Source organism: Tupaia chinensis, unplaced genomic scaffold (genome assembly GCF_000334495.1).
Source record: "Tupaia chinensis unplaced genomic scaffold, TupChi_1.0 Scaffold147003_1, whole genome shotgun sequence".
In the NCBI taxonomy this organism is placed as follows: Eukaryota; Metazoa; Chordata; class Mammalia; order Scandentia; family Tupaiidae; genus Tupaia; species Tupaia belangeri.
In genome coordinates, this window is record NW_006206856.1 from 1,264,323 (window position 1) to 1,277,210 (window position 12,888).

Consider the following 12,888-nt stretch of genomic DNA (forward strand, 5'->3'; position numbering starts at 1 on the left):
CCCCCCGGTGTGGCGGGCCATGTGCCCCCGGCCTGCCACCACTACAACAGGCCATGAGCCCGCCACCCGACCATCACTAAAACGGGCCACGAGTCCACCACCCAACCACCACTAAAACGGACCACGAGCCCGCTGCCCGACTGCTACTACAACAGGCCACGTGCCCACTGCCCGACCTCCCCAACAAGCACCTGCTGTATGCAGGCACCCCTGTACTGGGATGAACCACAGCCCTGAGCATGCAGGAGCAGCTGCCCCGAGGTCATACTGGGCTCAGGCCAGCCCGGGACATGATGGCAGAGGGAAGTGCTGGAGGGCTGTGCAGCTGGGGGCCACCCTGAGGAGCGAGGCCAAGTCAGCGTCTAAGGCACTGAGCCAGGGCCAGGCTGCTGGGAGGCCATGCCCTGGGCAGCAGGCCCGAGATGCCAGAGTGCAGCTCATGAGCAGCAAGGGCTCTGCCACTTGGTCCTTCCAGCCAGGTACCTGGACCAGGCCCCTGGGCTTCTGACCGTCAGTGTCCTTGCCGTGCCTTTCCCTGGGGGAAGGCAAGGAGATGCTCGACACAAGGCGGGACTACCGGGTGCTCCTTACGTGTTAGCTAGTGTCTCCACGCTCTCCATAGGCCAGGGCCCACGGCTGGCTTCTACTGGCCATCTGAATCCTTTCAGGTCAGGACAAACCTCACAGGTGCCTGGCATGCCCCTGACCTTCCAGCACCCACGCCAGAGCTTCAGAATGGACCTTGAGCCTGCGGTCAACCCCGACACAGGGCTCCAGAGCTAGGGTAGAGGAGGACTAGGGCTCTTCAGACCTGGCTACCTACAGGGGCAGGTCGGCGGGCAGGCCTGGCTGTGGATCAGCTCCTGGGATTGGGGCAACCTCAAGGAGGCAGGCCCTGGCTAGGCTCACTCGGCACAGCTCAACGGACCAAGTTCAGGTCGTCTAGAAGGGCTCCGCGAGTTGGGTCCTCTATTTCAGGAGCCGCGGCCACATACCTTTCTCAAAGAGCTCTTCAGCCAGCGCCGCGGTGATGCCATTAATCTCCTGCAGAGGAGACAGAACGTGCGGTGAGCAAGTGCCCTGCCCCGGCCCCGCGATGCATGTGCCCCGCGGTCTACCCCCTGCTGCTGCAGCGCCAGCTCCCTGGAAAGTCAAACACAGCAGAGGAGAGGAAGCCGGCCATGACGCAAGAAGCTCAGCAAGAGAAACCAGCTGGCCCCACTCCTCAGGTGGCTCCCTCTGGCATCCTGTGCCCAGGATGGCCCTGTCCATACTTCCTGTCACACAGACACCTGAAAAGTCTCCACAGAAGGAGACTGGAGGCCAGAGCACTGCTGTGCCTCCAGGTTCACACGGCACTGGCGGGGGGGGGAAGCAGCCAGCAGACTTGGCCACGCCAAGGGCTGGCCAGGAAGCCAACAGCTCCCACAACCGGCTCTGGGGGCTCCTGAGAGGGCAGGGCAGAGAGGAAGTTCTATTCCTTCTAGAAAAGAGGTTCCTATTTCCCTGGTGGGATGAAGGACCTCCCAGAGTCAACCCTCTCCCAGAATGACCCTTTCCACTCTCCTGCAAGTTGTGTCTCAGGAAAGAGGGCACACTCATTCTCGTCCAGATTCACAACTGCAGCCTCTGCCCCAGGGTCCCAAGCAGGCGCTGGAATCTTAACTCGCACAGAGTGATGGCCAAACACCTGTAGGTACTGGCTCGTGGGATCCTCCTGGTGTTCCACGAGAAGCTGCTGTCCTGAGCTGTTTCACAGACAACCCAGCTGAGGTGGGGAGCTGCTGTGACCCTCCGATTTCACAAGGTTAGAGACCAGCAAAACCGTACTCAACTGCATGCCCTCTTAGTTACTTAAATTTTAAAAATTACTTAATTTAATATTATTACGTAAAGAATTATATATTTATCTTTTATTATCATTATTATTCTTTAATTTGACCAAAGAGAGAGAGAGAAAAACAGAAAGAAAATGAGAAAACAAGCCACTGGGCCCAGGACTCGAACTGTGGCCAGCCATGTGGGAGTCCTACACCTTAAGCACCACGCCACCGGCTGGTCCCTATTATTATTATTATTTAAAATTTGACCAAAGAGAGACAGAGAGAAAGTGATAAAGCAAGCCGCCAGGTCTAGGACTCGAACCGTGGTCAGTCAGGTGGGAGTCCAGTGCCTTAATCACACTACCTGCCTGCCCCTGCATGCCCTTTATATAACCAACTGCCTGAGTACTACAGTGGTGTAATCGTGGGGCTGGCAGGGTCCCCTCTAGCCCGCAGCCCCGTGGCCCCCACAGCCTACATCCCACAGGTAAGAATTTTAACTAACTGGCAGACGGCAGCCAACAGGCCTTCGGTAAATAGGTCCAGATGGAGGCTACACAATTACCCTCACGGTCACAGGGACACGGCTGCCACCAGGACACGCAGTTCACGGGCTCCCGGGACTCGAAAGGCTGCAGGAGACAGGGTGTACTTTTCCCGTGTTTCTTTGGCTGTTTGTCTCCTCGGTATCTTTTACACATCCTGGCTATTTCGCAGTTGTTTACGTGCTGCCGAGGTTTCCTCCCGGCCTGTGAGTGATGCACACCTTGTTCGGGGTCGAGCTGACAGACAGGGTTTTCATTCACACCTTGTCTGACTGGAGATTCTTTTCCTTTACAATTTCGGGGACCTCTGTAATCTGACACTCCAGATTCTAAAAGTACTCTCCTAATTTCCTTTTGTTCCTTTACATCTTTATAAAAAAAAAAATTTCTTCATTTAATTTTGTTATTATTAATTATTATTTCTTAATTTGACCAAAGAGACAGAAAGAGCGAGCAAGAGAAGGGGAAAGTGAGGAAGCAAGCTGCCAGGTCCAGGACTTGAACTGTAGTCAGCCACGTGGGAGTCCAGCATCTGAACCATCACACCACCTGCCAGCTCCATCCTTTACGTATGTTTTTAAAATGTGCTTGTTTCTTTAAGTAATTCTTCCCAGCAGTCAGACTGCCGGGATCCCAGGGGCTGCAGATCTGCACCAGCCTCAGTTCCCCACGAGGAGCTCTGGGACTGCAGGAATAGTGTTACGGACACTGAGGCTCCTGCCGGTCTCCTGGGGGGGAAGGGCTCCCCACAAAGCAATACTGAGCAGTCCTTGCCCTCCGAAGTACATATATTTGAGAAGGTGGTGGAAAAATTACCCTGGACACTAGCCCCACTAAAGGGTCAGGGCTGGAATTTCTACAAACCACGGAAAGCTGAGTGACAGAGGGCCAAGGGCTCACTTGTGAGGAATCTCTAAAGCAGACCGCGTACCAGCTTCTCTGCAGCTCTCTGGGCACAGGAAGTGTGCAGCATTACAACACCGTCTACTTCCCAGGCCGACCTTCACCTTGGCGGGAGATGGGCAGAGAGGAGCACAGAAATGTCTTGGCCCTAAACCCAGAGTCCTGGCCTCAGCTCTCTGGGCATGCTGTAGGCTTGGCTTGTGTGCAGTCAGGCCTCCCAGATTAGGAGGAGAGAGGGAACCTCATTGGCCTCTGAGTCCAAGCCGCGGCAGACACTCCCAGGTGGTCACCTACGGGGACAGGTGGCCCTTCCACATGGCCCACTCCATCTGTGCCGAAAAGATCTGAAATGCTTTGGGGTACCCAGTGTCTGAAATGAAATGCATTTTTTTTTAAAGAGAGATTTTTTGCTATAGGGCATGTGTGCTCACTGGAGAGACAGAAAGCGAGAACTCACCCCCCCAGGAGGTGGCCACACCACCATCCATTCTCCTCCATTTTCCCCCAGGATTTTGGGCACGCATGCACACATGCCTGGCATGAATTTTAAGCTACCAGGTTCAGGACTCAAACTGTAGTCCACTATGTGGGAGTCCAGTGACGTAACCATTACACCACCTGCTGGTCCCCTGAAAGGCATTCTTTGTGGTGTGAGTGTAGAGCAGTGTTTTAGAAAGGGTCTGACCGTGAGAGCGCCTGCCTCGGCCTCCCCAGTGGCTGGGACCGCAGGTGTGCATCCCCTACACCTTGCTCAGGGTTTCAGGCTTCCCGCGTGGCCTCAGCCTGCGGAGCAGCAGTGTCTGATGCGTGCTACCATGGCTGGGCCCAAAATGCATTTCTTACAAAGACACCCTTATTCTTTATTTGCTAGAGAAGGCATGCACTCATTGGAGTAAGACCGGGAGAGAAAGAAGGAAAGTGAGAAAGCACCGTCTGTGGCTGCTTCGATTTCTTCTCCTCTGGGATTCAGGGCACGCGTGCACATGTGCCTGGCATGTTTTTCAAACTGCTGAGTCCAGGACTCAAACTGTGCAGTCCCTGTGGGATCCAGCTGCCCTAAATGCCACACTGCAGGTGACTCTAAAAAGACATTCTTCATACCTCAATAAAAATTTTAAAAATTGGGGCCAGTAGGTGGCACGGAGGTTAAAGCACTGGAGTCCACATGGTCAGCTTTGTGGTTTGAGTCCCAGACCCGGCAGCTTAAGAATCACGCTGTGAATGTGTGTGTGATTTCTCACTTCCCCTCTGTTTCTCTCCAGTGAGTGTACATACCCTATGGCAAAACCTAAAAAACAAAAAACAAAAACAACAAAAATCAATTAAAAAAAGATACTGACTAGAGCAGCAGGTGGCAAATGGGCACTGGACTCTCACATGGCTGACTGTGGTTCAAGCCCCACAAGGTTTGCTTTCTCACTTTCTTTCTCTCTCTTTGGTGAGCACACATGCCCTACGGCAAATTAAAAAATACTAATAATAAATAAAATAATTATTTTAAAAGACGTTAATATTGGCTGTGCTTAAAGACCATAATGTAACACACACCTGCCAAGTTTGTTACAGGCTGACTGATCAGCCACAACACCCCGCCAGGATCAGTGTCGGTGGGCAGATCTGGGTGGACGTCTGACCACGTAAGCACACCGCAGAGCAGGTAGGCCGCAGCTCTGTGACTTCCATTTGACTGAGTGTGTCTGCACCCTCCAGGCCTCCCGAGGGCCCCAGATCATTACTCTCCAGCTCACAGGACAGGCAGTCGGGCACAAAGAGGGTAAATGACCAATTTGGAAAAACTACTGGGAAGGAGCAGGGCTGGGATGAGAGAAAGAAACTCGGCTCTCTCTGTCTCCACGTCCACTGTTAGAAGTTAGGAAGCGAAAATCACCCCCAGGGGGGATGGCCGCGCCGCAATCCCTTCTCCTCCATTCTCCTCTCGGGATCTTGGGCACGCCCGCGCACGCGCCCAGTGTGAGTTTAAGCCACTGGGTCTGGGACTCGAACCGCGGTCGACTACATGAGAGTCCAATGACATAGGCCATTACACCAACTGTTGGTCCCCAAAATACACATATTTAAAATGTACAATTTGCTGAGTTTTGGCATATTTACATATTTATCACATGTTACAAAAAGTAAAAACGTTTTATCACCTCCAAAAAAAAGAAAATAGATATAAATCTTTATGACATTGATTAGGCAATGGTTTGTCAGATATGACACCAAAAATACAAGAGATCAAAGAAAAAATAGATAAATTGAACTAAAAATTTAATACTTAAAATCTAATATTTTTGTGCATCAAAGGGTATTTTTTTTTACATTTTATTTAACTTTATTTATTTATTAATTAATTTACTTATTTTAATTTGACCAGAGAGGGACAGAGAGAGAGAGAGAAAGTGAGAAAGCAAGCCGCCAGGTCCAGGACTAGAACCGTAGCCGGACATGTGGGAGTCCACCGCCCTTTATCACCACACCACCTGCCAGCCCCGCATCAAAGGGAATTATTGAGGGGGAAAAAAAGACAACCCTCAGAAGACCAGCTAGTGGCATGGTGGCTAGGGCAGCTGGATCCCACATGGCTGACTGCACAGTTCAAGTCCTGGATCCAGGGGCTCAAGAAACACACCAGGCATGGGTACACGTGTATGTGCACATCCCAGATTTAAAAGGAGAAATGGAGAGAAGACTACAGCATGACCGGCCCCCGTGGGCGGTACTCTCACTCCCTCATCCCCGCTCACTGGCAAATCAAAAAAAAAAAAACCAATCCAGGGAATGAAAGAAATAGCTGCATATGATCCTTTCGGCGAGTCATGTATCTAGACTAAATCAAGAACTCTTACAACTCATCTGACAGAAAGACAAATAATCTAATTTTCCAGAGGACGAAGGATTCAGATACATCACCCAAAGGCAATATACAAACGGCCAGTAAGTACAACGAAAAGGCTCAGTGCAATTAGTGACTAGGAAAATGCAAATCAGGGCCACAGTAAGATGCCACTTCACGCCACTAGGATGTCCACTGTCAAAAACAGTAATACGGGCCGGCAGGTGACATAACGGCTATGCTGCTGGACTCCCACGTAGTCAGCTGTGGTTTAGGTCTTGGACTCGGTAGTTTAAAACTTGTACCAGCTGTAAGTGCATGCCCAAAATCCCGTAAGGAAAACGGAGAAGGGGTTGTGGCATGGCCATCCCCCCAGGGGATGATTTCTCACTTTCTGTCGGTCTCTCCGGTATCTTCTAGCAAAAATCTCTCTTAAGAAAAAATAATAATTAAAATACCTATACATCGCCAATAGGAATGTAGAACAGTACAGCTACTTTATAAAATAATTGGCAGTTCCTCAAAAAGTCAGAGTTACTACATAACCCAGCTTCCAATCCTGGATATATAAGCGGGTTTTTAAGAAGTTAATGAAAAATGTGTATTATGAAAAAACTGCACAGGCTTCAAAGTTTTTTTTGCCAAAATAAACTTGTACTTTTTCCTCTCCTTCAGTTTTTAGTTTAGCTTTTTTTTTTTTTTTGTCACAAATAGGACTTTTTATTTGTTTTTTTGTTTTTTTTGTTTTTTAAGAGAGGTTTTTGCTATAGGGTGCATGTGCTCGCCAGAAAGAGAGAGACAGAGAGAGAGAAAGTGAGAAATCACCCCCCAGGGGGAATGGTCACGCCGCAAGTCCTTCTCCTCTCGGGATCTTGGGCACGCACGCACATGCACCAAGCGTGAGTTTAAGCCAGCGGGTCCAGGACTTGAACCGCAGTCGACTACATGGGAGTCCAGCGACACAGCCATGACGCTAACTGCTGGTTCCCAAAAGTCCAACTTTAAATAGATCCTTGGACTGGTGGTTCACATCCATCAGCTCGTTCACCACTGATGCCTGTCTCATCCCCAGTAGCTTCTCCAGAGCCACTGCCTTCACCAGGAAGCTCCGTGATTTCACCCATTCCAAACCTGGGCTTCTTCAGCATTTTGACTTTTCTGACAAAGACGTCATGGAGAGGGGAGATGGATTGGCAAGCCTGGTCTTTTCTGATGCTGTCTGGAATCAGTTTATTGACCACATCTTTCGAGGCACTTGTCTGCACCTCCCGGGTCCTGATTTCCATCTTCTTCCGGATTTGGTGGACCTGCCGATGCTGGGCAGAAGAGGTCTTCTGTATCTGATTGCTGCGTTTTTTGTAAACCCAATGCAGAAGAGACGAAGCTTCCATCATGGCCTGCCATTTTTTGACCATGGAACACACTTTGTCACGGGTGAGATCCATGCCGTAGAAGTCAGGCAGTTTTTGCCCTGAATGTCCTCAGTAATTAGCTTGAATTTCCTAAATGCGACTTCATCACTCTGCAGATCTGCAAGGCTCACTTCACACACACGGCCCTCAAGGCCGTCAGACGCAATTTTGGTTCCCTGAGTCCTGGTAACTAGTGTCTTCCCAGCATTTCTTATGTTGAACATAGCAGGTGCTTTCACGTCATACCAACCTTTTTTAGAAAATGGATCAACCCACTTTCTTCTTGGCTCCCTTTTTGCTGCCTTTTGTAAGGTGGGTTATTCTTGCCAACTGCCATGGTGCTACTCAGAGAGCCAAAAGGGCCTTCAGTTTTTCTTTTTTAATTACCTCTTTATTTAATTTTGTTATTATTATTCATTATTATTATTATTTAATTTGACCAAAGAGACAGAGAGAGAGAGAAAAGCAAAGTGAGAAAACAAGTGTTAGGTCTGGGACTAGAACCACAGTCAGTCACATGGAGGTCCAGCACCCGAATCACCATGCCACCTGCCGGCCCCAAACTTGCACTTTAAGCTCTATATTTCTATGATTTTTTAAAAGTTTTTTTTTTTTTTTTGCCACAGGGCATGTACACTTGCTAGAGAGAGAGAGAGAGAGCGAGCGAGCAGGAAAGTGAGAAATCACCCCTCGGGGATAGCCATACAGCAATCTCTTCTCTTCCACTCCCTTTCTGGGATTTTAGGCATGCACACACACATGCCTGGCAAGAACTTTAAGCTGCTGGGTCTAGGACTCGAACTGGTCTGCAATGCCTTAACCACTACTCCACCTGCTAGCCCCTCTATGAACTTTTAGAAATCCCGTGTATACACAACAGAAACAGAAACCTGAGCAGACACAGAAATCTATACACAATGTTCCTAGCAGTCAAAAACTACATTTCAAATTTTTTTTTCCCTTTTAGGTTGGTTTTTGCCATATGAACTTGCCAGGGTGAGGGAGGGAGAGAGAGACAGACAGACAAAGAGAGGGAAAGTGAAAAATCACCTCCCGGGGGGATGGCCACACCACAGTCCCCTCTTCAGTCTCTTCTTGGGATCCTGGGCATACATGCACATGCGCCCAACGTGATTTTCAAGCCGCTGGGCCCAGGCCTTGAACCACTGTCAGCCGAGTCCAGCACCTTAACTACCTCACCCGCTGCTGGCCCCACGATATCTCATTTTTTAAAAAAATTCACATTGCAGCTAATAGGGTTCCCTGGGTCCAGCCTGTCCAATGTCAGCTCACGGAGGTGCAAAGCGTTTGGAGCGATTTCTAAGAGGACACCGACGGTACAAAGGTTAACAGAAATACTCCTTAGACAGCTCCCAGCCTGCAGAAAAGGCTGACAAATCTTTTAGACGCTGTTCGAACTCAAAGATCTAATTCGGGAGTTCCCAACTAGGGGCAACTGTGCTCCCCAGGAGACCTCTGGCAGAGTGCGGAGGCACTTTCAGTCACCACGACTGGGTGGGGAACTGCTACCGGCATTTCATCGGCAGCGCCAGAGACGCGCCTACACCAAGCACAGGGCAGTTCCTTACAGCCAAGTCTCCTCAAAGTTAGTTCTCGGAGGCGGAACTGCTACCCGTCCTTAACGCGCTGATTTCGCACGACCAAACTGCCCTTCTTGAAGTCTGATGACTCGTCTGTCACCAGCAGCCAGGAAAGGTGTTCCTCTACCGGGCAGCAAGCGCAGAGCTGTTCCAGGACAGGATGTCCCATCAGAGGGAGGTGCCGACCCTCCGCCTCTCCCTCCACCTCGGCACCCTGGTGCGGGCCCTCACGATGCGCTTCACAGTAGCCATATTCCATCCTCAAAGACAGATCTTTTCATCAGTCTCCAGCTGTGAGCCAACACCCGACCCTCAGTCTACGCTGGGTGTCAGGAGTTTCTAACCCATCCTTCTCCGTTTGGGTGAAAACCTAGCTCAAACACTCACAGGCCATTTCTGCTAAACAAAACAGCGGGGTGGAAGAAAACTTCTCTGGCCATGTCTTATTTCAGGGAAATCTGTCAATGAACATGCTTCTGCCCACACCCCATCCCTAACCGGGGTGATGTCCCTCCACCTCCTAACCTCAAGCTCTAATCCACCTCCACTCAAAGCACCGGTCTACAAGGCTTTGCTGCCCTGAGCTTTGGCGGCTGTGGTTTGCACGCAAAGGCAAACGCCCCGAGAGGAACTTACGTAAAAGTGAAAATGCAAGAAGTGGGCCAGGACTCTGGGGGCCACGCCAGGGAAGGCAGCCAGGAGTTTCTGGAGATAGACCTCCAGGTCCTTCTCCCTCTTCTCCACCAAGCTTCTGGAGTTTTTCCCAATGATCTTTTTCGGTGGAAGCAGGTTTTTATTGATCTTTTTCTCTGCCACGAGCTGAAAGAAAACATAAGCACATCAACCCGTACAAGAGGGTCAGTGCCTGGAAGGAGGGCCAGGCGAGCGGCCTGAGCAGCTCCTGACAGCGTACAGGATGAGGGGTCTCACCAGTGGCCCCAGCATCTGGCCTCGACTCCAATTAGTATCAGAAAGTCTAATAGAATTCGGGACGAGGAACTCCACCCGGAGACTCTAGAGACGTTTAGAAAAGTAACACTGGGCTCTGAAAATCAGCATCTTTTCTAAACCAGAAAGAAAATCAACCCCACCAGCGATGTGTCTTTAAGACACTCATGCCGAAAATGACCCAGAGAGAGAGAGCCCTCTGCAAAAGCTAGGAGAAAAATGGAATCCCAGCCAGATATCAAAGTACACGCTCTGGAACAGTTAGTGAGGCAGAACAAGTTCAAACCTGTCCCCTCCCCAAGAAACTGTCCCAGCATCTCATATCCAACTTGGCGATCTTAGAACCGAAAACTCAAACATGTTCCCTATGAATGCTGCGTCCTAGGACTGAACTCCAAGGACCAGTTTGTTACCAGTTACATTAACACACGGGTTTATCAGAGAAGTAACTGACAGACATGGAGCCAGATCTGTCCTAAAACTAATACATGGCACAGTGGGAACGTGACCGAAAAGCCCCTAGCCCCTGAGACACAGGCTCCCAGTCCCCACGGGTTACCTTTTCATGCAGGTCATGGAAGTCACTATAGCGGTGCTTGACCGTCCACTCATGGTTGCCGTCAGTGACCTGGATGACGTAAACCTAAGAGGGGAAACCAACAGCTCTGCGGTGAGGGGAGCCAGCCAGCAAGGAGTGCCCTCTCATACAGCAACAGCTCAGATCCCGTCCACCCCCGACGACTGGCCTCTGCACCTGACCTTATTGAACATCCCCCCAACTCACCCCCGTGCTGTGTAGCCCCAGTGCCGAGTCTAGGAAGCTCAGGGACAAGCTGTGGCCCCACGTGTCAGTAAGAAATGGAAAGGTGGGTCTACCACAACAGGTCGCCTCATTCATTGTTCACCTCCTGCCTCCAGGTAGCTCAAAACCCACCCCGAGCTCTCAGATCCTGTCCACCCCCGACGACTGGCCACATCAAGCTGCCATGGCCCACTGGCCTCTGCACCTGACCTTACTGAGCATCCCCCCAACCCACCCCCGTGCTGTGTAGCCCCAGTGCCGAGTCTAGGAAGCTCAGGGACAAGCTGTGGCCCCACGTGTCAGTAAGAAATGGAAAGGTGGGTCTACCACAACAGGTCGCCTCATTCATTGTTCACCTCCTGCCTCCAGGTAGCTCAAAACCCACCCCGAGCTGCAGGCAAGGCCACCCTTTTCCAGGCAGGTAGAGCAGGGTCAGGTCTGGCAGCACCACCTTCTCTGCTGTGTCTTCCCAGGTGCCCTGACCAGATGCTTCTGGGAAGCAAGTCCTCTTCCAGCCCTTTCCACTGGTTTATGGCAGCAAAGGCTGCAGCTGAGCCAGGAGCCAAGGTGTCAAAAAGCTAATGAGGGGAGGCAGTGCTGGGCACTTGAGCCCTAACAGGAGATAATGTGGCCTAAAGGTTGGGAAGACCTGGGTTTGAAACCTGGGTCTGTCATTTCCTGGTTGTGGCTTAGGTGTCACCTCTGTGACTGGGAGCCTAAGCTCTCTCTGAGCCTCAATTCCTCCATCTTAATGTGGTAGTTTCCGGATCAAGTGAAGTTAAGCACAGGCATTCGCTCTGTGCAGGGCCTGGAACGTAGTAGGCACTCAAAAGGCAAGCGTTAATAATATCTAAGTTGGCCACCTGCCTGGCTTGCCACCTCTCCCTGTCACACTCAGAGGAAGGGCTCAGCCCTGAATAGGGAGGGCTTTTTGAAGATGACCCTCCAGGTGAATGCTGCCCCCGGGTGGTGGCCAGCCAGCTGCCCTCACCTGGCCAGGGCCCCCTGATGCAAGCTTCCCTCCACTCAGCATCATGCAGGGAAAGGGGAGGAGAAAACCGGCAGCTCAGCTCAAGCCTGCAGCCCAGAGGAGCAGCCATTTCTCCAGGGCCGGCCTGTTGCTCCAGAATCCACCCCCAGCTCCTCTCCCCATCCCGGAGGCTTCCCTCCCCTGGCCCCCGGGAAAGGAGAAAAAGCAGTGGAACGTCCCTGGGGAGGGGGGTGTTAGGATGGGGCCAAGGGGGTGGGGCGCAGGCAGGGCTAAGCTCTCCGGGAACAAAGGAGAGGGGTCTGGGAGGTGCTCAGTGCACCCCCCCAGAGACACGCACCCCCTCCAGCTCACAGGCCTTGGCGCCCAACCCCGCCACCGTCGGGAACTACCCCCTCTTCTGTTTCCCGTCCCCTCATAGCCTAGATGAACGTGTGTGCAGCTGACTGCCCTACCTCGCCCCCACAGCCCAACGCCTCGAAGCCCCCCTAAGGTTTCTCGGTCCCGCGCTTCGGCGCCCCCATCTTTCCCCAAGGCTGGTGTTCCACTCCCGGTTCTAACCTCCCCGCCGACCCAGAGCCTTAGCGCCCTGGACCCCTCCGTCATTTGAGATGCCCGCGGCCCCCCAGAGCAGGGCACCGCCCTCGCCAACATCCTGGCCGGACCCATTCCCTGCCTCTCCATCCGCCGGCGACCCCTCCCCAATTCGTCGTGCTCCATCCCCTTTCACTGCCGCGGCGTCCTCCGGGTCTGGACGACCTAGAGGGGCTCCGCCCGATCCTGACACCCCCCCTCCGCAGACCCCCTGGTTCCCCAGACGCCCCCAGCCCCAGCTCCCTTTTCTACTCTTGCACCCCTTTCCCAAAGCTCCTCCCAGGGCCGCGATGTGCAACCTCCTCCTGCACCTGTGGGGCTCAGACCCTTCCCCAGGGTCCCCCGTCCCGGGCCCTCCTCGACATCGCAGATGCTCTCTACCCGGCGGTGGGACAGACCCCTCCCCAAGCACGCCGACTTGGGCCCCGTTTCCAGC

The 12,888-nt window shown here is 52.1% G+C and overlaps 1 protein-coding gene across 1 annotated transcript in view; it reads right to left on the reverse strand.

Moving 5' to 3' along the window:
- Positions 1–10,711, reverse strand: part of NISCH (nischarin) — a gene marked incomplete at its 5' end in the record, with an annotated part of 35,793 nt that extends 25,082 nt beyond the window's left edge. Inside the window, 3 exon segments of the mRNA XM_027768623.1 lie at positions 996–1,044; positions 9,757–9,939; positions 10,628–10,711. Of these exon segments, the coding sequence (XP_027624424.1) occupies positions 996–1,044; positions 9,757–9,939; positions 10,628–10,711 (316 nt within the window).
- Positions 10,712–12,888: the final 2,177 nt, after the last annotated feature.